This window comes from Mytilus galloprovincialis, chromosome 13 (assembly GCF_965363235.1).
Source record: "Mytilus galloprovincialis chromosome 13, xbMytGall1.hap1.1, whole genome shotgun sequence".
In the NCBI taxonomy this organism is placed as follows: domain Eukaryota; kingdom Metazoa; phylum Mollusca; class Bivalvia; order Mytilida; family Mytilidae; genus Mytilus; species Mytilus galloprovincialis.
This window is the reverse complement of record NC_134850.1, coordinates 35,769,833-35,796,450: the sequence shown is the minus strand read 5'-3', so window position 1 is coordinate 35,796,450 and position 26,618 is coordinate 35,769,833. Positions and strand designations below refer to the sequence as shown.

The 26,618-nt window shown below is 31.8% G+C and overlaps 1 protein-coding gene across 2 annotated transcripts; it reads left to right on the top strand.

Moving 5' to 3' along the window:
- Window positions 1–24: 24 nt before the first annotated feature.
- LOC143057721 (uncharacterized) lies at window positions 25–22,006 on the top strand. Of its 2 annotated transcripts, none has more exons than XM_076231090.1 (16): window positions 25–92; window positions 2,087–2,407; window positions 2,867–2,998; window positions 3,522–3,697; window positions 7,381–7,566; window positions 8,226–8,307; window positions 8,833–8,910; window positions 9,914–10,047; window positions 12,015–12,084; window positions 12,635–12,728; window positions 14,576–14,662; window positions 16,263–16,340; window positions 17,747–17,912; window positions 18,522–18,655; window positions 19,374–19,482; window positions 20,229–22,006. In XM_076231090.1, the coding sequence occupies exons 1-16, from the start codon at window positions 43–45 to the stop codon at window positions 20,648–20,650; spliced, it is 2,319 nt and encodes a 772-aa protein (XP_076087205.1). In that variant the 5' UTR covers window positions 25–42; the 3' UTR covers window positions 20,651–22,006. The 2 variants fall into 2 exon arrangements, with proteins under 2 accessions (XP_076087205.1, XP_076087206.1); XM_076231091.1 differs by having other exon boundaries at window positions 31–183.
- The last annotated feature ends 4,612 nt before the right edge of the window (window positions 22,007–26,618 follow it).

Sequence of the window (26,618 nt, the reverse complement as noted above, 5' to 3'; positions counted from 1 at the left end):
AAATCGACTTTTTTTTACAGTGGCCAAGTTCCCCGGATGTAAATGTTTTCATTGGTTTCAAAATGGAGTCAAAACAAGAAAATGCATAAAATGTAGATGCTAAAACCACATTTCCTATTGAAATATACAAATAACTTGTTGATACAATATAAAACAAGTCCCTGTTCACCAAGTTACACCAGAGTAGGTCAACCAAACAATAAACTCTAAATTGTTGCGAATTTAAAATGATTATAAATCTGCATAAAATTAACACATTTGACTGTTTGAGTTTGTACAGACTCTGGAATCCCTACCTCGAAAGTATCATAGTTCAATACTGATGGCAGACATCTTCTTCTTAGATATAGTAGTTAAACTCAGTAATGAGTACTCAATACTTGTGCGTTTTCAGATTCAGTTACTATATGGCATACATGCATGTATGAGGGTGGTAAAGGGAGGGTTGGTAGTGATTAGCACATCAGCTACTAACACAAAGGTTCCTGGTTCGATTCCTGTCTGGGATGAAAATTTCAGGGACTGAATTTTCGGCTCTCCCTTGACACCATTTGCGAGTATGGTTTTGAGGAAAAGATGATAGTCCGTCGGACGGGGACGATAAATGGCTGACCCATGTTAAGAGAGAGCCATATCTCTTGCACGTTAAAGATACCCTTGTAGATTTCGAAAAAGAGCAGGCTAATGCCGCTACAAGGCAGCACTCGCACCCGCAAAGTGGAAAGGGATTAATATAAGTTGCAAAACTTGTTTCCCAATCCACTATAAATAAATATGTTTAAACTAAAGGGAGGGGGTGCTTGTCTTTGGGTAGTGCTCCAAAATTAATGGAGGAATATACAAGAAACTGAACTGAACTGCATGCACAGAAAAAAACGTGAAATAAGACACAATTTCATGTTGAACGTGAAATAATTTCTGTCATGAACGTTGCATGAAAAATAAAGACTTTGATGTGAACCTTTTGTGATTGAGTCACTGTTCTCATACATGTCAGTCATGCATATATAAATTCTGATTTACTTTGATATTTAGGGTTAAGTATGCACATTTATGATATAAATGGTTTACGGCTTTTCAAAAAGTATATTAAAATCTTCTGAACGTTTAAACTGCAAATAAAGGAACAACATAATAGGTCTTTCTGCTTTATCAAAAAACTAAATTCAATCATTTTTTTCTCTCTAGATGATCCCTGCCTAGTGTTTGAAATTAATTTGAAAAATACGGAGTATGCAAAATAAACATTTGAAAATCACAATGCACATAAAATTAAAAAAGCAGAACACGTGGAACAAGGCACCTGTCTTGCATGACTGGACAACCCCTTGTATCATGAAAACTATGGTACAGTAATATTACTCAATGAAATGATAAAATAACCAATTATCTCATCAACTATGTAAAGTTTTATCATTGTCAAGTCTTAACTGGCATGTCATCCCAATTTTTACAAACTGATACTTTTACTAACTCTCTGGTACTCTGGAAAGGTAGCATAGATGATACGACACTTTATCATAATCATAAGATACATTGATGAATTATGTAGTGATTTATAAGCATCACACATCAGCAGATTTGTGCTTGACTTTTATCTAATCCTGACCAAATTAATAAACCATCAGGCGAGTAATTAATGTTCTCACACTGAAACCTTGCTGACTAAAGATTTGAAATAGAAACACATTTTTCATGACAGGGACCTAGTTGTAGGTATAGACAAGACTGTTAGCCTTATTAATAACACAGGGATTGAAAAAAAGCATGAAGAACAACAAAAAACCCTAAAACAAAACTAGCAGTGATATCAGGTGCTTGGGAGTGGTAAGCAGATCCTGCTCCACATTTGGCGCTATGGCCCTTAAGGAGGCTCATACAAGAACAATATAAAGATTTATTTTTGATTAGGGTATACAAATTGAAAAACAAAATAATAGATATGTTGATTTCAAAGTATAATTAAAAAAAAAATCATTAGTCTAAGAGGATACTAGACCTTCAAACTGATTAGATTGGGGTTTATTATAAAACAAACATAATATAAAAAAATAATAAGACATATGATATGTATTATATTTAACAGAAACGGAATGAAAACAGATGTAAATATGTCAGAGAAAGAAATCAACAACCAGGAGATGTTTGAACACTATAACCCACAGTACCCTCTTCCCGAAGAGATCAATAAAATGGAGCGGGACGAGACAGTGTGCAAATACTGTGGTGTTAGTTACCTCATACACAATGAGATTAAAAAGTTAGAAGAGAAACTGAAAGCTACAGAAAAGGAACTGGAACATTTGAGGGGATGTGAAGTCAGGGAAATTCAACTAAAAGAACAAGTTACTCAATTAAAGTCTGAGATTGCAGATCTACAAAATATTATTAGTGATAAAAGTTTAATGTAAGTTTTAATAATTTTTTTCATTTTTTTCTGCAATTGATATTGCTGGTAATTTGATGCACATGCCTTTTGAGATTATATTTTGTTTGATTTTAATTGACAAATTAAATTTCAACTTGATAGTGATGTAAATGTAGATAAACATGTTTTAAATTAGAGAAAGATATCACCATTAAGAAATTGAAACTCCTTTTTGAGTCCTTGAAGACACTTTTTTAGAAGGCTCAGAAAAAAACCAAGTTACATACTTTTTGAAAAGATTGAAACTGTTATTTAAATTGTTTTCTAAGGCACTGAATTTTAATTTTTTAATTTTTGTATTTGTTTAAATTTAATTTCATATTCTTTTTCAATTGTAGCAAACATTTTTTACACATGCCAAAAAAAAAATCTGCTACAGTTCATGTTGATATAGAAATTAACTACAGCCTAAATATCTACTTTGTACTTTTTTTGTAGGGTAACAACATTACAAGAGAGTTTAGAGAATGAATCAAATATGACAATTAAGTTACAGAACCATAACCATGAATTAGTGAAGAATCTAGAGAACACAACAAAAGTCAAAGATGATTTACAACAGAAACTCAAGTAAGACTTTGAAACAAGTTCAAACAACAAATACATAGAACGCCAACTTAGGCTACCATAAGAACAGAAACAACAAATGCAAAGAATGCTAGGAGAAGAGTTTACTATATGTGTATCAGCTGAAAGTAAAAAAGGAAAATACAAGTCCTGATTCTGACAAGTTCGTACAAAAGATTTGATGATTGATTGATTGCAACACCACTTTCAGCATAATTGGGTATATTTCGGCGATCGGTTTTCAGTGATTAAGGAAGCAAGACTTCCAGGAGAGACTTAAACTTTTGTAATCTTTAATTGTCTGCACTTACAGTCTTTCTTTTGTAAAAAAAAACCCACCTAGTTTATTTCTATTTATCAGGGAATAAAATTTATTGGTATAATTTTTTTTAAAACATACTCTTTCATATAATATGATACTGTCACAATGACTGTACGTCTCAAGTGTTAAATTGAAATTTACATGTTTATGAATGATCAGGTTATTGTAGTTTAATGTTTAATATTCATGATGCATGTATTTCAGATCAAGAAATGTAATATTTGACAAGCAGCTGCCACTGATAAGAAAGAAGATACAAGAACAGAAGACAAAAGTGACAAATGTCCATCAGTTTGTAGAAGAAAGAAATAAAAAGATAAAAGAAGAAATGATGTTAATGTTTTCTGATTTGAAACAAATTTGTCAACAAAGGGATAATGGTACATTGATATTTTATTATTATTATTATCTATAATATCATGAATCAATATAATCTGACATACATTTTTTTTTACCACTTTGTAAATGCACTGCTGGTGACTATTTCCTCCAAAATGGTATTGACATGGAATTACATTGAACTTTTTGAACTTTCAATGCTCTTTAACCTTTTTACTGATTTGGCCTTGTTCTGTTTTTATTTAAGCTGAAACTTGCTGTAGACAAAACCAGGGTCTGTGGGTCTAAATTATAAGTCTAGTATCTTTGGTAATTTTTTTATATGCTGTTGGAGGCTCTATTGGTCAAAAATGCTATGGATATAAATTCACTCTAAATTGTCTAGCTTTCTACATTTTTAGCTCACCTGGCCCAAAGGGCCAAGTGAGCTTTTCTCAGCACTTGGCGTCCGTCGTCTGTCGTCCGTCGTCGTCTGGCGTCGTTAACTTTTACAAAAATCTTCTCCTCTGAAACTACTGGGCCAAATTTAACCAAACTTGGCCACAATCATCATTGGGGTATCTAGTTTAAAAAATGTGTCCGGTGACCCGGTCAACCAACCAAGATGGCCGCCATGGCTAAAAATAGAACATAGGGGTAAAATGCAGTTTTTGGCTTATAACTCAAAAACCAAAGCATTTAGAGCAAATCTGACATGGGGTAAAATTGTTCATCAGGTCAAGATCTATCTGCCCTGAAATTTTCAGATGAATCGGACATTTCGTTTTGGGTTGCTGCCCCTGAAATGGTAATTTTAAGGAAATTTTGCTGTTTTTGGTTATTATCTTGAATATTATTATAGATAGAGATAAACTGTAAACAGCAATAATGTTCAGCAAAGTAAGATCTACAAATAAGTAACATGACCAAACTGGTCAGTTGACCACTTTAGGAGTTATTGCCCTTTATAGTCAATTTTTAACCATTTTTCGTAAATCTTAGTAATCTTTTAGAAAAATCTTCTCCTCTGAAACTACTGGGCCAAATTTAACCAAACTTGGCCATAATCATCATTGGGGTATCTAGTTTAAAAAATGTGTCCGGTGACCTGGCCAACCAACCAAGATGGCCGCCATGGCTAAAAATAGAACATAGGGGTAAAATGCAGTTTTTGGCTTATAACTCAAAAACCAAAGCATTTAGAGCAAATCTGACGGGGGTAAAATTGTTCATCAGGTCAAGATCTATCTGCCCTGAAATTTTCAGATGAATCAGACATTCCGTTGTTGGGTTGCTGCCCCTGAAATGGTAATTTTAAGGAAATTTTGCTGTTTTTGGTTATTATCTTGAATATTATTATAGATAGAGATAAACTGTAAACAGCAATAATGTTCAGCAAAGTAAGATTTACAAATAAGTCATCATGACCAAAATGGTCAGTTGACCACTTTAGGAGTTATTGCCCTTTATAGTCAATTTTTAACCATTTTTCGTAAATCTTAGTAATCTTTTAGAAAAATCTTCTCCTCTGAAACTACTGGGCCAAATTTAACCAAACTTAGCCATAATCATCAGTGGGGTATCTAGTTAAAAAAATGTGTCCGGTAACTCGGCCAACAAACCAAGATGGCCGCCATGGCTAAAAATAGAACATGGGGGTAAAATGCATTTTTTGGCTTATAACTCAAAAACCAAAGCATTAAGAGCAAATCTGACAGGAAGTAAAATTGTTGATCAGGTCACGATCTATCTGCCCTGGAATTTTCAGATGAATCAGATAATCGGTTGTTAGGTTGCTGCCCCTGAATTGGTAATTTTGAGGAAATTTTGCTGTTTTTTTGTTATCTTGAATATTATTATAGATAGAGATAAACTGTAAACAGCAATAATGTACAGCAAAGTAAGAACTGAAAATAAGTCACTATGACCAAAATAGTCAATTGACCCCCTAAGGAGTTATTGCCCTTCATAGTCAATTTTTAACGATTTTCTTAAAATTTGAAGATTTTCAATAACATTTTCCACAGAAAGTACTGTTATAGATAGAGATAATTGTAAGCAGCAAGAATGTTTAGTAAAGTAAGATCTACAAACACATCACCATCACCAAAACACAATTTTGTCATGAATCCATCTGTGTCCATTGTTTAATATTCACATAGACCAAGGTGAGCGACACAGGCTCTTTAGAGCCTCTAGTTATAATGTTAAATCTGATGATGATCAAAGTCGCAGTTGTATTTATTTCGTGCAGTCATCGACAGAATTAGGCCTTGATCGTTTTAAAATCTAGATTTTCCATGTCAGTTGTCTTTTTAGCTCACCTGGCCCAAAGGGCCAAGTGAGCTTTTCCCATCACTTTGCGTCCGGCGTCCGTCGTCGTTGTTAACTTTTACAAAAATCTTCTCCTCTGAAACTGCTGGGCCAAATTAAACCAAACTTGGCCACAATCATCATTGGGGTATCTAGTTTAAAAAATGTGTGGCGTGACCCTGCCAACCAACCAAGATGGCCGCCATGGCTAAAAATAGAACATAGGGGTAAAATGCAGTTTTTGGCTTATAACTCAAAAACCAAAGCATTTAGAGCAAATCTGACATGGGGTAAAATTGTTTATCAGGTCAAGATCTCTATGCCCTGAAATTTCAGATGAATCGGACAACCCGTTGTTGGGTTGCTGCCCCTGAATTGGTAATTTTAAGGATATTTTGCTGTTTTTGGTTATTATCTTGAATATTATTATAGATAGAGATAAACTGTAAACAGCAATAATGTTCAGCAAAGTAAGATTTACAAATAAGTCAACATGACCGAAATGGTCAGTTGACCCCTTTAGGAGTTATTGCCCTTTATAGTCAATTTTTAACCATTTTTCGTAAATCTTAGTAATCTTTTAGAAAAGTCTTCTCCTCTGAAACTACTGGGCCAAATTTAACCAAACTTGGCCATAATCATCATTGGGGTATCTAGTTCAAAAAATGTGTCCGGTGACCCGGCCAACCAACCAAGATGGCCGCCATGGCTAAAAATAGAACATATGGTTAAAATGCAGTTTTTGGCTTATAACTCAAAAACCAAAGCAAATCTGACGGAGTAAAATTGTTCATCAGGTCACAATCTATCTGCCCTGGAATTTTCAGATGAATCGGATAATCGGTTGTTAGGTTGCTGCCCCTGAATTGGTAATTTTGAGGAAATTTTGCTGTTTTCTTGTTATTATCTTGAATATTATTATAGATAGAGATAAACTGTAAACAGCAATAATGTACAGCTAAATAAGAACTAAAAATAAGTCACTATGACCAAAATAGTCAATTGACCCCTAAGGAGTTATTGCCCTTCATAGTCAATTTTTAACAATTTTCTTAAAATTTGAAGATTTTCAATAACATTTTCCACAGAAAGTACTGTTATAGATAGAGATAATTGTAAGCAGCAAGAATGTTTAGTAAGGTAAGATCTACAAACACATCACCATCATCAAAACACAATTTTGTCATGAATCCATCTGTGTCCATTGTTTAACATTCACATAGACCAAGGTGAGCGACACAGGCTAATTAGAGCCTCTAGTTTGTTTACCTGAAATCTTCATTTCGCCTGCAAGGTTATTGCCTGAATGTTGCTTCATAAATATAATACCAGTACCAGTTGTTCTCTTATTCCTTTTCTGAATTTTCTTTACCCAAACAGAACATTCAATGGGAGACAACTCAATCTAATTGTACATTTTTTTCCTATTTAGAAAAGATAAAACTACAGGAAAAGATTAGTTCATTGGAAACTGAAAAGGGTGAGGCGCTGTTGACAAGTGTAGCAATGAAGGAAAAGGTTAAAGGTCAAGAACAAGATTTACAGCAACTTTCAATCTTAGTGGATGAAAACAACAAACTACAGCAACAGTTATCAAATATAGAAACAAAGACTAGAGGTAATACAATGAGATACACACCTTTACAGAATTTATCAGTATCTCCATGTAAGAGATATTTCCTACTTGTAGGGGGCCTCGGTGGCCGAATGGTCAAAGTAGTTACTACTGTAATCACTAGCCAGTCAACACTGAGGTTGTGAGTTTGAACCCTGCTCCTGCCGGTGCACTGGACTCTAATCTTAATTGACTAGGATTTTCAGTTTTCCTATCAAAATAGCCTAATTCAGTGCTAAAAGTGGCGTTTAAACACCAAAATTCAAAATCAAATCTCCTACTTGCAAGGGGTTTGGTATCTTAATACACCAAAACACTCTTCATCAATTCTGGATTTTGATTGGGAGAGAGGACTAATCAGCAGTTAGTTCAATTGTATATAGATAGGTAAATTGATGTGAAAAAAATGCAGGTGGATCCCATAAACCCAAAAATTGGTAAACAAATTGAACAAAATTAATTCTTAACTATATAATGTATTCAAGCTATTTTTCTAGTCAGTCTCTGTGTCTTCATAGCATGTAAAAACTATTCTATATTCTGTCATCCAATCAAATTCTTTCAACTTATGAAATGCCAATTCAGGCAGTTCAACCATTTGGTTTTTATACACATTATTTAGTATTTAAGGGTTAATATATAAAAATGTTTTTGTTCAACAGATTTACAACATCAATTAGACGAAGCAGTATCTAAATGTAGAAGTTTAACAATGGAATCTCAACAGTTCAAAGATCAATTAAGGTAAATATTCAACTCATAACAGACAGGAAAAGATACAAACCAGAACTCTCAGACATGTGGATTTAGCTTTTTTACATATAATAAAGAAGATTTGGTATGATTGCTAATGAGACAACTCTCCACCAGAGACCAAGTGACACAGGAATTAACAGCTATAGGTCACTGTACAGCCTTCAACATTGAGCAAAGTGCATACAGCATGTTTTAACAGACAAATCTTGTAATTATGATATCCATTGAATGATCCTACCAGCAGCTTTCTTTTTATGTATTTATTGACAATATTTTATTATTAGAATTTTTATGAAAACTTATGACAAGTTCAAAAATTGAGAAGGTTGAGATAAAAAGTATGTTGAAAATTTCTTTACTTTAGATTTGGAGTATCAAAATCAAAATGGGATTCATTGCATTATCTTTTCTGACAAAATCACTGTATTTAAAAGAAAAACATCTCGTTTAAAGAATAAATTCATTGAATAGTTTTTTACTTGATTGCAATTTTTATTATCATTTTCTTTTCAGGAATAAAAATCAGGACATGGAGGATCAGACAGCCCAGATCAGACGTAAGGAACAAAACTCTGAAATGACAATACAAAAGTTAGTATTCTCACTGTGTTGAAGACCCATTGGTGGCCTACCACTGTTATCTGCTCTTTAGTCGCGTTGTTGTCTCTTTGACATATTCCACATTTTCATTCTCAATTTTATTACCATATATTAATGATAGCTGATAGAGTAAAATTCTTAGATAAAGGAGTAGGTCCGGTAAGGACTCATTTTGGCCTCAAATTTCAGTTTCATCTGACGAAAGATTTTGACCACTTTTTAAACACTTAAGTGTCTATTTCACTTGATTCAATTAGTTAATGTGAAAGATTTTAACTGATTTAGTCATTAAAAACGATCCGATTCAAGCTCAAATATGAAAAATCTACCAAATATGCTGAAAATTGTCACTTTACAGATGGTTTTTGTCAAAATTGAAAGTGGCCGCATCCGTGTTCATCCACAACCTTTATATATGTTATGCATTATCATAAAATACAACTTACATTTCAATATTAAGGATGAACACGAATGCGGCCACTTTCGTTTTAGACGGAAACCGTCTAAAATTTACCTAAAATGCTAGAATTTTGAAAATTTCAGTAATTTAGCATGACTTAATGGTGCTACAACCCGATATATGTGCATTGTATGGTCAAAAACAGCCCATATTTATGTAGCAGAAGCATTCAACTGTCCAATAAATAACTAAAAGTTTACATTTGAACAATTTTGTAAAACTGTTATATTTTGGGGCCAAAAAGGGGTCTTACCGGAAAAATGTATAGTATAATGGTGATATTATTTATATATTTAATAATGATTCCCAAAATTTCTGCAGCATTAAATCTGTCTTAAAATTGTAAGAAAAAGTTTACAAAATCGATTTAAAAAGCAATTAACATTTGACAATGAAATAAAATAAAATATACTGTTTTTCAAATACATGAAGAAATTGCTGTTATATTTTTTTTCAATTTATTTGAATTCAATAATCACATACTCAGTTTAAAATTGTAGTCATGTACATGTAGCTAACACTTTTAAATTATAGATTACAAAGTGAATTAGGAAAGAAACAAGCAGAACTTGCCACAAATTTGAAAGATTATAAAAACTTAGAAAACCGACTTCATGAACAACAGAGAAAAGAAGAAGAGATTCACAGAAAGGCTACTTTTACTGTCAGTAAGTATGGGTACAAATATGACTACATGTCAATTAAATGGATTATGATAATTTATAGAGTCAGCAGCCCAACACCACAAGTTCACTAATACAGTAGATTCCGGTTATTTGCATAGCCTATTTGTCAGACAAAATTATGCAATAAAGCGGAGTATGCTTATATCCGAAATGGCAAATGACAGAGTCAAATAACATCGATAGAACAGATCAGTAAAAGAAATCCCTGAAGAAAGATGAACGTCTGTAATCCACATACAATATATACTGAATGTTGATTTATTCTAATAAAAATTTTATGTCTACTCTTGTGTCATATGTGTTATTTTATTTTGTTTCTTTAAATAAAGATTATAAACACATTTAGTTTTAGTTTATTTGCATTCAGACTTTCCTTTACCTGGGATACGAAAATAATCTGTTCTAAAAATAGATTTGTTTCTATGACCCATATGTACAATGTACATTGTTAGGCTTTGATTAAAATAAACTTTTAAACAATTTTTCACAGTTTATAATTATTTTAACAATAGATGTGTAATGAATTGCTGTTGATATGCAGTTGGGCACTGAAGTAACAACTTGTTAGTTTCGTATGTGCAAAGCAGTAATGGTGGGGCCCTGTACGGGTTAATTGCTGGACACAAGTGTTGAAAGTGAGAAAATATAATAATTAAAAGTAAATGCTCTTTTCATAAAATATTAAAAACAAATGATTGATGTATAAAATTCTTTAACCATATTTAAATGCCCTATAATATTAACATTAATACAGATCACCCCAAGCCCAATAGAGTTCACATTGGTTATGATCGATAATTAGCAGGAGTTTTTGTTTTAAAAATTAACCCCAAATGTAATCTATGGACAATTGTTTAAATCCAATCAATTATTAACACCCTTTGAAGTAGAATGGTCAGTGTTTTTACAACAATTATCTGTTTGACATTTTTATGACCTCGAGGCTTAAAATAGAACATGGGGAACTTTACCTGTGTAGACATCGAGGTTTATTTTTAAATCAAATTCCATAATATAAACACGAAAGAAACTGTTTTAAAACTTTATTTCAATAACACAAAAGTAAATATGAAATAATAACGAAAATAAGGATGCATTCAAGAAAAATATACTTACCAAATGACCGTTTCCGGTCAAAAATCTCGTCAGTTTTAACTAAGCATATCTAGACGGCAATAATTTTCTATGCAATAAACCGAAAGGCCACTTGTAGAGCTATGCATATAACCGGACAATTTAACATTAGATGAATGGGAAATGGTTTTGTGCAGGAGAAAACTATGCAATTAACCGAATTATGCTATTAAGCGGTATGCAATTAAGTGGAATCGACTGTATAGACATAAATTGTCTTGAGTCTTATTGTAAAGGAATTTTATAACAGCTGAAATTTGATATCAACAATAATTTCAGAATACAAGTATACATATTTTGCAAATAATTTTGCAATATCATTTCTTATAAAAAAAAATCTGGTCTCTGGTGGAGAGTTTTCTGATTTGCTATCATACCAAATCTTCTTATTTTTATGTTAATTTTCATCCAAATCTTTAACAGATTATCATTGGTAATTCCAGTATCATGACTTTGGGATGTCCAAATTGCTTATTTTGATTTATTGTGATCTGATCTGACAATAATACCATAATACTCTTCAGTGGTTTAACTCGATTACTTTGACACAAAGTGATCCTATCTACTGTTTGTTAAGCTTTAAACTTCATTTGATAGGTTGTATTTTGTGATAAGCAGCTGACAATTTACAATTAATAATAAATTTAAATATTTAAGTCCAAGTGATTTTACTCTTTCAATTATTTTTTTAATTGAAGAGACACCAATCTAGAACAGATTCCTTGTGTGTATAAATATTTGTTTTTTTACCTTTTTGTCTCTTATCATTACAACTGTATTCAAATATGTAATCATGTATGTTATGCTATTTTTAGCGGAAAGTAGGGAACTTAAAGATGTATTAAACCAAGCAAAGGCAGAGATAGAACAATTAAAATCTGAAAGGTAAAATATTTAGCATGGGTTTAGAGATTCATGGATGAGGAGAACTTCCATCTTCAGGGAAAAAAAGAAATACAGTTTATTTTATATTCATAGTGGAATAAAAGAAAAGTGCCTTATGCCCCTCTGAAATCCATCAAACCGTCATTTTGAGATGGCCCCTACTCTATATTTGATGTAAATCTGTGAAAATTCAGAAATGAATGCAGGATTTATACATGTATTAAAAAAGGCAAAATTCTGTTTCTGTTCTTGATTTTTTTAATTGCTAAAAGTACATAAAAAAGTAAAACAACACTTCAAAATCAAGCTGACTCTTCATTATACCAGTTCCTATAATGTGCTTGCTACTCTTAACAACTTTTTAAGTCTCCATACATTTTTTTTTCTGTATATGTTGTTTGGATATTTTTACTCAGGATAGTTAAGCTTCGGCAAAACAAGATTGATCATATCAAAAATTGTTATTAATGAAATAACTTTCAAGAGTAACCAACCTGTGTTTTCATTATACCATGGTAAGAAGTTAAATACATTGTTTCTATCTGAACAGAGAAGTGATGATAACCTCCCATCAAAACAGAATAGAACAACTTAGACAAAGCTTCCAAAATAAACTATTTGAGGCAGATAAATGGCCAGAAAAGGTATGTTGTATATTTTGAATTCATTTATGTAATGGAAGTGTTTAACTGTGCTCCACTGGTGACTGATCACTCATTATATTCAAACAGAAAGGAGCATCTTTTTAGAAAAATATATAACAATAATACCAATCAAAATAACTGTTGACACAAGACCTAAATCTAAGCTTGTGCCTCCTTAAATAGACTTGAGATGGATTTCACAATTTGTTTTTGATTCTTCAAAATGTTTTAGTCATGTTTGCTTCTTATCAATATATATGCTACTCTATCAGAATACACTAAGTTTATGTTGTCCTAGAACCAAGTCTAACTTTTAATCTTTGGAAAATGAGAAGGTTTTCTTTTCAGGGACTTTTAACATCATGGTAGTGTGATGCTATATTGCTTGAATGTGATGATTTCTTAAAAGATTTTCTAATAGAATATGTTATGGATATGATGCTATTATTTTTATAAACAAGATAGTATAACAAATTCTGTGTCTACCATGATGCTATACACTAGCAGGGTTCTCGTTAAGACGCGTATACGCGTCCTAGACGCATGGAAATCGAGCTGGACGCGTCATTTTTGAAACCCGTGAGTCCCTGGGACGCGTCCTGATTGTATCCCCTGAGTCCCAGAAACATCGTTTTGCCTAGAAGATTAATGATATGACATTGTTTTGACAAGAAACTAAACCGGAAGTCGACGTCAAAACATCGATGTGATGCGTAGATCAATATTTTTGACAGCTAATAGATTTATAATTTACATAATTTACATTGTCTGCATGGTTGAACAAGCCAATGAACGGCGATCATGAGACATTTCTCAAATTGAAAAGTAAAAATTCTTTGCAAACTATTTTTTTTAAATACAAATGCATGACTGTACCTTAAATGAAGTGAATATTAATCCAAACTAAATTATGAAAAGCAGAATAATCCAGAAAATAAATGAATTGCTTGACCACATGGTTTGTTTTGTTTACAAATATGTCACATGATCATTTTAGGCGGGAAAAATACTTGGGGAAACACCTAAGTAACAGACAACTCATAACTCTGTCTGGATATTTATAGACATTCAAAATAAACAGATGATATGGTTGTGCCATGAAAGTTGTAAAACTTGGTGTATAAATTCAATCTACACTAATTTAATTGGGAAAAGAGGGTTGAGGGGAAGGGGTTTAAAATTTGTAAATTTTTAATTTTTTTTTAATTTTAATAAATTTTGGTAACTAAAAATGACAAGACAAATTCTTTAACTGGGTTTATTATTAAATAGTCCATTCATATAAAAAAAAAAACAAAAAAAACTAAAACCCTACCTATCGCCCTGATCTTTTTAACGGAACTCTGGCTTTGGCAAACCAAATTTTTTTTCAATGTGGCCCTACATCAAGGATAATTGATATAGACCCAGAAAGAAGTCTGTTACATGTATATTTTGAACAATAACTATTAAGAGGTCATATTTTTTATTGATTTAATAAAATCTACCAACCCGACACGCATGGTTTAAGTTGTATTTCGTCAAATTTCATTATTTTATGACACAAAAAAAATACATTGCATCCTGGACTCATCAAAATCTTTTGGGACTCACCATTTCTATAAGTGATGAGTCCCAGGACTCACCATGAAAAATTCCTAGTGAGAACCCTGCACTAGTAAACATATGTGAAACTTGTGGAAAATCACAGAATAAGAATTCCATCTGCAAACTTTTTCAAGTACCTTAATTTCCATAATTTTTATTTAGTTATGCATTTAATTTATTAAGCATATGTAAAAATTTAAAAAAGTTAGATTCAAATAAGTTAAGAAATTACTATTTATTTTTTTCATTTTACATTTCAGTTAGAGGAAGCTTTGCGGAAAGAGAGAGAGAAACACCAGACAGCTTTGAAAAGTTTGGAAGACAGACTAGTAGAAAATTTTGTCATGGTAAGAACTGTTCATATAACTGATCTTCAAACATGATATTGTAGAAGTGGAATGCAGTTTTAAATGCCCAATTTTTTAGAGTCTTCAAAAAATATTATCCAGATTTCTGAAGGAAAAATAGGTTATTGATTTAGGGATATATGGCAAGTGGGAGTCAGTCAAACAGTGTCCATGTTTTTACTCATGAACTGTTCAACCAAAGCTTTACAAATTTTAATATGATGTTACTGATGACAACATGGAGGTCTAGTTTAATATTGACGATTTTTACTTCACCATTCAGGAGTTATGGTTCATGAAAGATTGAAATATGGTGTTTCTAGTTGTGTCAGTGTTTTTACTCATGGACGGTTCAACCAAAGCTTTTCAATTTAATATGTTGTTACTGATGACAAAATGGAGGTCAATTTCAATTTCAATGATTGTCCCTTTTATTGCTGAGGAGTTATGGTCTTTGTAATATTGAAAAATTGTCAGGACACAAATAAATGATAAACAAGAACGTGTCCCTAGTACACGGATGCCCCATCTGCACTATCATTTTCTATGTTTAGTGGTCCGTGAAAATGGGGTAACAACTTTAATTTGGGGATCAAAATTAGAAAGATCATATCATAAGGTACATGTTTACTAAGTTTCAAGTTGATTGGATTTCAACTTCATCAAAAACTACCTCGACCAAAAACTTTAACCTAAAACTTTAACCTGAAGCGGGACAGACAGACGAACAAACAAACAGACGAACGAGCGGACAGACACACAGACCAGAAAACATAATGCCCCTCTACTATCGTAGGTGGTATCGTAGGTGGAGGATAAAAAATAATCTTATGGCAGAGAACTATTAAGTTTAAAGCCTTGGAATTGAAAAAGCCAGGTTTCAAACCTATAGCCTTCTCTACTTAAATATGCAAGCACACTTACACAACATCACGGAAGTGGTTTGCTCCAAAAATATTAGATAATGAAGGGAAATAGTATTTTCAATGGATTTATTCAACATACATACTTCAAAACTTTTAAAGTTAAATTAAGACACTTCCAATACATACAACATCAACAAGAGGTTGTCAGAGTGATAGCAAATCAGATTTTTATGCTATATTTATGGGCATAATGTTTGATCTGTTCGTCCTTCTGTTTGTCCGTCTGTCCTGCTTTAGGTTAAAGTTTTTGGTCAAGGTAGTTTTTGATGTAGCTGAAGTCTAATGAACTTAAAACTTAGTACACATGTTGCCTATGGTATGATCTTTCTAATTTTAATGCCAAATTAGACATTTTACCCCAATTTCACGGTCCACTGAACATAGAAAATGAAAGTGCAAGTTTCAGGTTAAAGTTTTTGGTCAAGGTAGTTTTTGATGAAGTTGAAGCCCATTCAACTTGAAACTTAGTACAAATGTTGCCTATGGTATGATATTTCTAATTTTAATGCCAAATTAGATTTTTTTCCCAATTTCACGATCCATTGAACATGGAAATTGATAGTTAAAGTGGGGCATCCGTGTACTTTGGACAGATTCTTGTTTTATATTTTTTTTATCAAAAATAAATTTAAATGTAATCATTTTAGTTGAAAAAATAAATTTCTATCTTACAGGAAATGCAGATAGAGAAACAGAAATATCAAGAATTATTAGAAAAATATCAAGGTTCTACTAAAAACCAGGAATCAATGGTAAGAATTTCTTTATGTATACTAAATGATTAACTATTCAATTGTTGAAAAGTAGCAATAAAGATTTCAACAGATTAGATACATGTAAGTAAACAGATTTGTATGTCATAAGGTGTAATAATTTGCATGTGAACTGTTTGTCTACATGTATATAATTTTTTTTATTGATCAATTTATGCTGCATGTAAGTTTTTCACAATTTTTATGCATAGTTATATCAGGTTTATAAAAAAAGAATTGCAGTAAGACAATTTGGCCCATATTTCTGAGTTTTTACTTTTTTATTATACAAAATAGGATGGTTTGCAGTAGACTGATTTAGACCATTTTTACTGTTTTATCATTTCATATCATTATAAAATTGAGAAAGGAAATGGGGAATGTGTCAAAGAGACAACAACCCGACCATAGAGCAGACAACAGGCGAAGGCCATCAATGGGTCTTCAATGTAGCGAGAAACTCCCACACCTGTAGGCGTCCTTCAGCTGGCCCCTTAAATAATATGTATACTAGTACAGTGATAATGGACATCATACTAAACTCCGAATTATACACAAGAAACTAAAATTAAAAATCATACAAGACTAACAAAGACTTGGGACAGTCGCAAAATTACGGCGGGGTTAAACATGTTTATGAGATCTCAATCCTCCCCCTATACCTCTAGCCAATGTAGAAAAGTAAAGGCATAACAATACGCACATTAAAATTCAGTTCAAGAGAAGTCCGAGTCTGATGTCAGAAGATGTTACAAAAGATCTAGAGAATAAATAAAATGACAATAATCCATAAATAACAACAGACTACTAGCAATTAACTGACATGCCAGCTCCAGACCTCAATTAAACTGATTGAAAGATTATGTCTTCATCATATGAATATCAGGCAAAATCCCTCCCATTAACGGTTTAGTATCATACTTTCATAAAATATATGAGAAGAACATAACCTGTGTCATGCCAACAACTGTTTTTTTTTAAAATAAATGTGTTTAGTTCCGATGCAAAGACCCTATAGGCTATAAGTGAATCAATATTAAAACCAAAATATGCAATCTTTAATAACCTGACAACAGTATCATTACTATATCCTTCTTCATAAGTCTGTTTAAAGGTTTTGTAAGCTTTTGAGGTGAAAAATGACATTTTTGTGCTTTGTAAAGAATATTACCATAAAAAACCCTGGTGTAATAATTTTTCAGTAATACACAAATTTCTCTCGCTAAAATCTAATACGTTGTTACATATCATTATACCTTTATGAACATCTTTCAATGATTCTTTTCACCATGGGATTTGTTTTCTTGTAAAAATAGAGCAGAACTAACCAGTTGGTATATTTCTTTTTCACTTGATATATATTCACAAATTTCTGCATGCTTTCACTATTCACATTTTATTTTAAGTTAAAATCACAGCTAAATGATGTGGAAAATAGGTACAAAGCTGAAATCAGGGATCTGCAGAAACTCTTAGCTGATAATAAAACTAGAGCTAAGGAGACAGAAGAATCTTTGAGAAGAGAAATTGAAAGTTTAAAATCAATTATTAGAGATTTAGAGGATAGATTAGGTAAAACTACATTCTTAAGTACTTATTATTGCTGCATTTTCAGGGGTGCATCCAGCCATTTTTATAAGGGGGGTTCATAACCCAGGTGGTGGTTCTTCCAACTATACATGTATGTCCCCATTGAAATGCATTGAATGTAAAAAAAAAGGGGGAGGTTTCTAACCCCTGATCCCGCCTTCCTAATCTGCCAATGATTTTATTTTGACAATAAAGCTTAGCTGAAATAATCTTTTATATGAGGTAATTATAATTAAGGTCAGCCTTCCATTATGAAAAATCCATAAAGGATGCATCAAGTCTTTTTATAAATTGTCATGACTGCTGAATGACAATTCATTGTCAAGGTATGATGAATTTTCTGCTACATTTTTAGCATTGAAATATGTATTTGAAAAAAAAGTATAAGTATTGATGACAATAACATATTGTAATTATAAAAATTTCGATATTATGTATTTTATATATTTTTTCATTACTTATTGATGCTCAACACAGATATTAACAAATACACCATAGAAACAGTTATGGAAGAAGAAAAAATTATGTGTCTAATTTTTGCTTTTTTTTCAAATACATATTGATTAAAATATTATTTAATTTAAATTACAGCTCGGTTAGATCATGGGAGCGATGAAAAGATGGCTGACCTGAAAATACAGCTCAAAGAAACTCATGAGGAGTTAGAGGAGGCTAGAGAGGAACTTACTCAAAAGTCTGATTTATTAAAAACAACAAAAAATGAGGTATGTGGAAAATATCAGATTGTTGATTGTACAGATAGCTACATGTATGAATAAAATGTGAAATTTGTTTACCACGAATACAGTTCTAACCTAAAACTTTTTTGTTTTTTATGTCAAAGATACAAGTGTGCTTTGGTATCATGATAATATTTCTTTCTCTTTTAGTACATGGTCAGTAATTGTTGAGAAAAATACATGCACTGTGGATTAAGAAATATTAAAATGTAGAAATGCATGAATATATTAGAGTATTGATATAAAAAAAATATTATTCAAATATACTAGTTAAACTTTATAATTACATTTGGTGGAATTGCATGTCCGGTTTTTGTCGAGCCTACGACTTTAGTCGAAAAAGCGAGACATAGCGATCCTACATTTCGTCGGCGTCGTCCACAAATATTCATTCTGTGGTTAAAGTTTTTGAAATTTTAATAACTTTCTTGAACTATCCTGGATTTTTGCCAAACTTGGACAGAAACTTGTTTATGTTCATAAGATAGTATCCAGAAGTAAATTTTGTAAAAATAAAATTCCATTTTTTCTGTATTTTACTTATAAATAGACTTAGTTTTTCTGCCAGGAAACATTACATTCACTCTGTGGTTAAAGTTTTTAAAATTTTAATAACTTTCTTAAACTACCCTGGATTTTTACCAAGAAAATAATATGAATAGCTTTGACAAAATCAATTGCAAATAGAGTTTTGTTTTTACAGGTGAAGTTTTTACAAGAAACTGTACAAAGGGAAGTGGAGGAAAGGTTTGAGTTGACAGAAGCACTGAGTACTGCAAGGACAGAACTTCTGAAACTAAAGAAACCAGCAGGTAGCTCTTTAAAATTTGACACTTGCAGGGTCCAGCAAATAATAAACATTTTCCCTGTTTTATTGAACCAAGTTATCAGACTGAAGTTAAATTAATATTGAATATTCATGTTTAAAGATTTAAAGTAAATGTTAATTATGCATATCTTGAAAAAATATATAAATCTTTTTGTTTTAACAATGTAATCATTGACATTTTACCAGGGAAAGATTGATTAAAATTTAAATTGTGATTACTAAGGAAGAAGTTTACTCATAGAAATTTTCCTTCTTGACTGCCAATGAGACAACTCTCCACAAGAGACCAAATGACACAGAAATTAACAATTATAGGTCACTATTCAGCCTTCAACAATGAACAAATCCCATATCGCATAGTCACTATAAAAGGGTCTGAAATGTAAAACAATTCAAAAAAGAAAAACTAACAGCCTAATTTATGTAAAGCTGCATAGAGATATGAGTATTAGAAATCAAAATAAGAATTCTTATTATTACAATACTTATATTACATAATCCCATGTTTTGCAATAGTAAAGAACGCTAAAATAATTTCTGAATTTACAGTATATAGATGTTTTGTAAGATTAGTTGTTATAGGTATTTGAAGAGACAACATCCAGTATTCACTGGATTAGCTTTGGCAGATAATTATCTTACTCAACTTGGACAGATAAGGATATTTTTTTGTTCATTCAGAGTGTTTTATATTGATCTATATTGAAAATTATGCATTGTGTTGTATAGGTGGGTACAGTGGAGGCAGTATTCCAAGACAGTCTACTGCAGATAGTAACATGTCGCTGAAATCTGTTAGTACAGTGAACAACAATACAGCAACTACAGAAAACATGAATAGTGCTAGAAACACTTCTGTTAGTGATATAAACAGTGCAAGGAGAACTTCTAATGATGATCTTAATAAACAAAATAATAAAAATTTAAATAGACAAGGGACCTACACATCATCATCGAAAAGTTTAAACCCACTGAAAACACCGCCAGTACAATCAAGAGAGATATCAACAATGAGCTCAGCAACGGTCAGCAGTTCTCATAGTTCGGTTTCATATGTCGGTGATGCTGCTAAGCCTCAAGGAAAAATGAAAGGCGGATCTATAGCAGACACTAGAAAAAGGATAGCAAACATTTTAGGCAGAAAATCATGATACTGTAATGTGATTACTAGTGGTATTTTAATTGAAATCCTGATAATGCTTTTACTCAGAATTTTTTAGCTGTTGGTACAAATATGAGAATGAAGTATAATTTATTTATTATAATATTGCCCAGTTATGCTAGTCAAATTTGTAAGTTAGTCCACACCAAATTAATTTGTTTTTCTTTGGATTTTTTCTTAATTTGAAAGGTTAGATGTTGAATATATATCAGATCTCCATGTTACACGCCAATTTGCTTGAAAGCCTCAATTGTTGCTATGTTTCTTATGAAACTATTTGCTACTAAAATAAAGGAGGTTATTATCTTAACATACTTTGATATTTCTATTTTTGATTGTCCCTTGTTAAAGCTTTAATATTTGCTTATTTGAACATTTCCCTTCCTTATATCATTTAGTTTACTAAAATTTGTTTTAGGAATAAACATCAAAAATAAAACCAGTTTCCAGCTGTTTTTGTCTTTCACAAATCCAAAGAATGAAAGATTAATTTAGTGTAAGCATATATATTTTTTATACTCATATGTGATATTTTAAAAGATGATTTATTTGCATTTACTTTTATAATTAATATATTTATTGATGTTGTTAGGATTCCTGCTTTATCCTTACCTGCCATGAATGTCCTACAATTATATATGTTAAAAAGATACAGATATTGATGTATATGTGTCTAATAAACTTGATACAAAGGGAAATAACTATCAGAGTTCTGAATAAAATTGAGAATGGAAATTGGGAATGTATCAAAGAGACAACAATCTGACCAAAGGGCAGAAAACAGGTCAAGGCCACCAAAAGGTCTGCAACACAGCGAAAAAAATCCTCACCAGGAGATGGGCAGCTGTCAGGCATTTCTTAATTGTTGGCTCTTTCAATTATCTTTGTAAAATGCTTCATTTGAGGTGCAGCTGATGCTGTACAATAGATTTTTATATATTTTTCTCACCTGTAATAGTTATAGATATATATATTGTACATTGAACTTATTTTTAAGTTTCAAGGCTGACTCAAGTACAATATGAACTTTAGCCAAAAGTGAAGTAATTTTTTCAACTTTGAAAAAGATATGCGTTAGTTGGGTCTTTTTTTTATGCAATGAAACATCAAGTTATTTGTTTTTAAAATTATAACTTGATATTCAGGTGAATATACAAAGGTTTAGGCAGTTATATGAAATGTTTGCAAAAAAGCATTTTCTTGCTTTTTACAGTCAATTTTATTGCCTTTGATTGAATGCCTTTTATAACATTTCATTTTATTAGTGCAACTAGAAGATTATTGCAATAAAGATTTTGTTAAGTGATAATTTAATTGAGAGTAATAAATGTTGAAGAATGATAAATTTATTTTTTCTTGATGCCAACATTGATACACAATAATAGTCACAAAGTTATGATGTATGAACGGCAGCATTCAAAAATACTATCCATAAGCAAACACAAGCTTTGATGAATATGATAATAATGATTTTATGTCCACCTATAGAACGAATATTTCAAAGCTATTCTTTGGATAGAACAATATATAAAGATACAATTATGTATTTGTAGATAAATTGTAATATACTACGTACAGCAAGTGGAGAATTATTGTTCATTTATATAGCATGAAAAGACCTGTAAATTATGCCTCAAGGATGATTATTAATAAATTAAATGTATTAAAAAAGACAAACGAAAACCTACAGTATGAATAAAAAAATCAAAGTGGGATCTATTTTACTTATAAAATATGTGCAACAATCATCTGTAATTAATCCATAATTAAGGTTAAAATAATCAGTGAAAGGGGTGAGTATATTTTGATATTTTTTTAATAAAGGACTGGGGCGTAGCTCCATATACGCTGTCACGCCATGGCGTGCACATCGGGGGGTCTAAAAAAATAATTTACGCCGGAAAATAAAAATACAAACGAGTAAGAAATATAAAATTTAACTTAACCAAGCAAATTAGAAAACGATACAGTATAACTATTTTAATAACGTCACAATAATATTTCCATATGTAAAATCAACTCTGACCGAAATCGTTTTTAATTTATTTGCGTGAATTTTCCGGTACTCAACGTAAAAAGCATAAAAAGCAACATAAACATGAGCAGTTCAAAGCGTGACAAGCCTAAATGGCAAACTTTAGACGATTTTTTCACTAAAACGCCGACTAACAGTACCAACAGTGATAGTCATGCAGAAACACAACCAGCAACAAATCAGGACAATATAGACTCTGAAACGTCAAAAATTGACGATGTCAGAACTTAGCTTTAGCGCCACATCAGTGTCAATGTCAAAGCCAGTACAAAAAAATCTGGGACCATCTTATCCAGATATTTCTTTGTTGAAAGATTCGACATCCTTAGGAAAAGATGTAAAATTACAACTTTTGACCGACAAATGGAAAGATGTCCACACCTTCAAATTTCCGACAAGGTATATTAACTCTATTTCAATAAAAAAAAATATATAATGCGCTTCGTGGAACTAACAGGGCTGCAGTAAACCTACGTCTTTGTTTGGATATAAGGGTTGTAAATTTCGTACATAATTTTGGCAAAACATAACCAATTGACTTTTGTTCCATTTTTATCTCGCAACTTTGGATCCCACCCTAAACAATTTAATGAATTACAGTAACCTTTATACAAGTTTGACTGTCCCTTTGGTATCTTTCGCCCCTCTTTTATGCGTAATTTACGATAACGGTAATCTGAATTCCCTCTTTAAATTATTGTGATATTTTGAAAGGCTACTTCATATTGTTCTGTTTTGACACCTTCCTGTCGAAATAAGGCGTCAACGCATTCAAGACTTCAAGAAAGAGGTTGAATGCTGGCGAGCTCGCTGTCGAATCCTACCTAGTGATAAAGTGCCGACAACACTGTGTCAAACGCTTGATATCGTTAATCCCGCATTGTATCCGTCTATTGATACAATTAATACTGTGTGTTCTAACAATGTCCGTTGCTAGTGCTACAACTGAAAGGCCGTTTAGCGTACTGAAAGGTTTGAAAACGTACATCCGTTCCACAATGAGAAATGACAGATTGTCAGCTTTGGGTTTAATGCACATCCATCGTGAATTTCAGGTCAATTTAGACAAGGCCATGAACGTTTTTGTTGCAGCTAAAAAAGGAAGGGCAGATTTTTGATGTTTCTCAATAAAAAATTATTAAATACAGTCTTATTTATTTGCTATTCAAACCAATTTTAGGCCCTCAGAACGCACCATTTTGCGTCTAGCCAAAAAAAAATCATGGGGGGGGGGCAATCCCCCCCAACCCGCCCTGGTTGGCGTGCACTACAAAAGGACCCTTCTACGCCCCAGAAGGAAATGCCTTTTTTTCAATGCAAATTTAACCCCCATTTAACAAAAAATAGTGTCTGAAATATTTATGTTAAAAACTTGATACCAAATGCAAAAAAATCATTCCAAAATTTCTTTCTGACATAAATAAATGACAATAGATATAAGAAGATGTGGTATGAGAGCCAATGAGAAAACTCTCCATCCAAGTCACAATTTGTAAAAGTAAACAAGTATAGGTCAAAGTACGGTCTTCAACACAGAGCGCACAACAAACAGCCAGATATGAAGGGCCCCAAACGTAACTAGTATGAAACCATTCAAACAGGTATACCAATGGTCGAATAAATATAAAAAACCAAAAAACACTTATGAACCACATCCACAAACAACTACCACCGAACATCAGATTCCTAACCAAGGACAGGTGCAAACAAATCCAGCAGGTTTGAACGTTTATAAAGGTACCAACCTTTACCCTTTCCTGAAACAATAGTGTAACATTACAACATAGAAAAACACACTGTAAAATATCCATAGAAAGGGCTTAAAGGCAATCAAAAGAAATATCATTAACAAAAACAAGTGAACATACACTGAATTAATAAATTTGATCTATGACACAATGTAAATACAAAATCAATAAAATAAGGGGTTAGATGTTAAATAATATAAGGAAGACAACCATAACCTTGAACAAAACGGTTAGACGGTTTGAAAAAAAAGGTGTAGTTTTTTAGAACTGAAATACTGTAAATTCAGAAATTATTGAGATGTTTTTATTATTGCGCAATAAATTAAACTCTCATTTTGATTTTTTTTACATGAATTAAATGAATTTTCTAAATATTGCAAAAATTTAAATCACATTGGAATGAGAAAATCGCAATAATAAATGCAAGCAAAAATTTCTGAATTTACATTACATGTTTTCAAAGAATATGCCTGAAAAATTAAAATTCTTCTTCTTTGGACATAAGAATAACAACTTGATATTAAGTTTATAAATTGATATGGAAATTACCCAACTAAAACTATGCCTTCGTCTGTAGCTTTGTTTAGTAGAACATAACTATACATGTAAACATGCAAAAAACAAGCCACAGGGAAATTTTGGAAGGTAAAAAAAAAAACAAGACCTGAGTTTAAAGTCTCTTTATCCATAGTCCTAGGTTTACTGCAGTAATATTGTTTTATCTCATGAAATGAGATCAAGAGCAGACAACACAAAACAGACAGAAATTTCCCAACATAAGAAACTTGCATACACATAATGTGTGATACTTATAAATATAGAATACTTTTCGAAAGAAAAACTCTATAAAAGCTTAGTTTTGACATTTTTATAGCAATTCAAAATAAAACAGTTCACCTTTAGTATGGTAATGGCTGTAATATAACTATACAGATTGATAGACTGATTTAGGAATTACATCAATACAGTGGAGTTACAGACTTATAGGATTGTAAGTATGATTTATTTTATCACCTTGCACTTTCACATTTTGGCTGAACAGTTTGTTCAAATTTTTGACCAGTTGAACAATTTGATTTAATAAAACAAATTGCAATTGGGTCAAAATTTTGAATGAGTTGCAATTGGTGAATAGCAACACTAACAGTCAAGTCACTGTAAATACTGTATTTTGTTGATACATGGACTCTTTTTTAAAGTCAATATTTGACCGTTACACTATCAGCAACATTTTTAGGCGAGACACATTGTTCCGAAGAAACCATTACGATATTTTTTCACCTTAAAGCTGAACAGCCCTTTAAATGTTTAATGTGAGGGTACCAAATTGTACCTATTTTGAGAGTTTTTTCATCTGTTTTTTTTTATGCTCCAAACACAAGTTTTTGTTCTGGGTTTATTTTGTAGATGTATCCTATTTTACTATATAGTTACTCCGTTTTAATTTTGAATTTGTAATGAATCATAGAAAAATGGGTCTGAATTCAATTTCAAACGATCCATGATTCTGTAAAAGGGAGTACCTAAATTGCATCCATGCTTAAATTCACAACCTTAAAAATCGTATTACAGATATTTTGTTCTAATTCCTCAAATATTTAGAATAATTTGACATTAGTCCATGCTTACCAATCCTCTTTTAAGAAGTTGATGCTTGTAACATATATTATTTGCTCATTTTTAAAAGATGAACTTTTTTAACGTTTCTATAGATCTGACTTCTACAGTAAATACTTTATCTGTTGAGATATACTGTGAACTTTGTGTTCATATTTAAATGTATTTACTGATTCTGAAATACGTGTATAATGTCAAATCGTACAAAAACAAATTTATTAGTCTCAAATAAAACTATAAGATTTGCGCATCTATTTTTGTTCAGTGCAATTGGGTACTCAGTGCAATTTGTGTTACCGTAAACACTAAGTAGGCGACCTTTTATTGTTTTACAGCATTAATAGTAAGGTTAGAGTATTGACATTTTAATTCAAATATTTGCATTATACAATTAAAATGGCATACTGGCCTTGAGTGAATCGTCTAAGTTTACCGTTCCCTATTTACAGTTTATATGAATATCGGTTAACCACTTCAAGAACCCTATATACCCTGATAAGCGAATCTTTTATTAGTCTAGGTATGTAAGTATTTAAGTTTTAATTTCACAAACATAT

Coding starts and splice junctions, on each gene's coding strand:
- LOC143057721 (XM_076231090.1), top strand. CDS start 43: ATGTTTTCATTGGTTTCAAAATGGAGTCAAAACAAGAAAATGCATAAA. Junction 17,913..18,521: donor AGATTTAGAGGATAGATTAG/GTAAAACTACAT, acceptor TTTAAATTACAG/CTCGGTTAGATCATGGGAGC. Junction 19,483..20,228: donor GAAACTAAAGAAACCAGCAG/GTAGCTCTTTAA, acceptor TGTGTTGTATAG/GTGGGTACAGTGGAGGCAGT.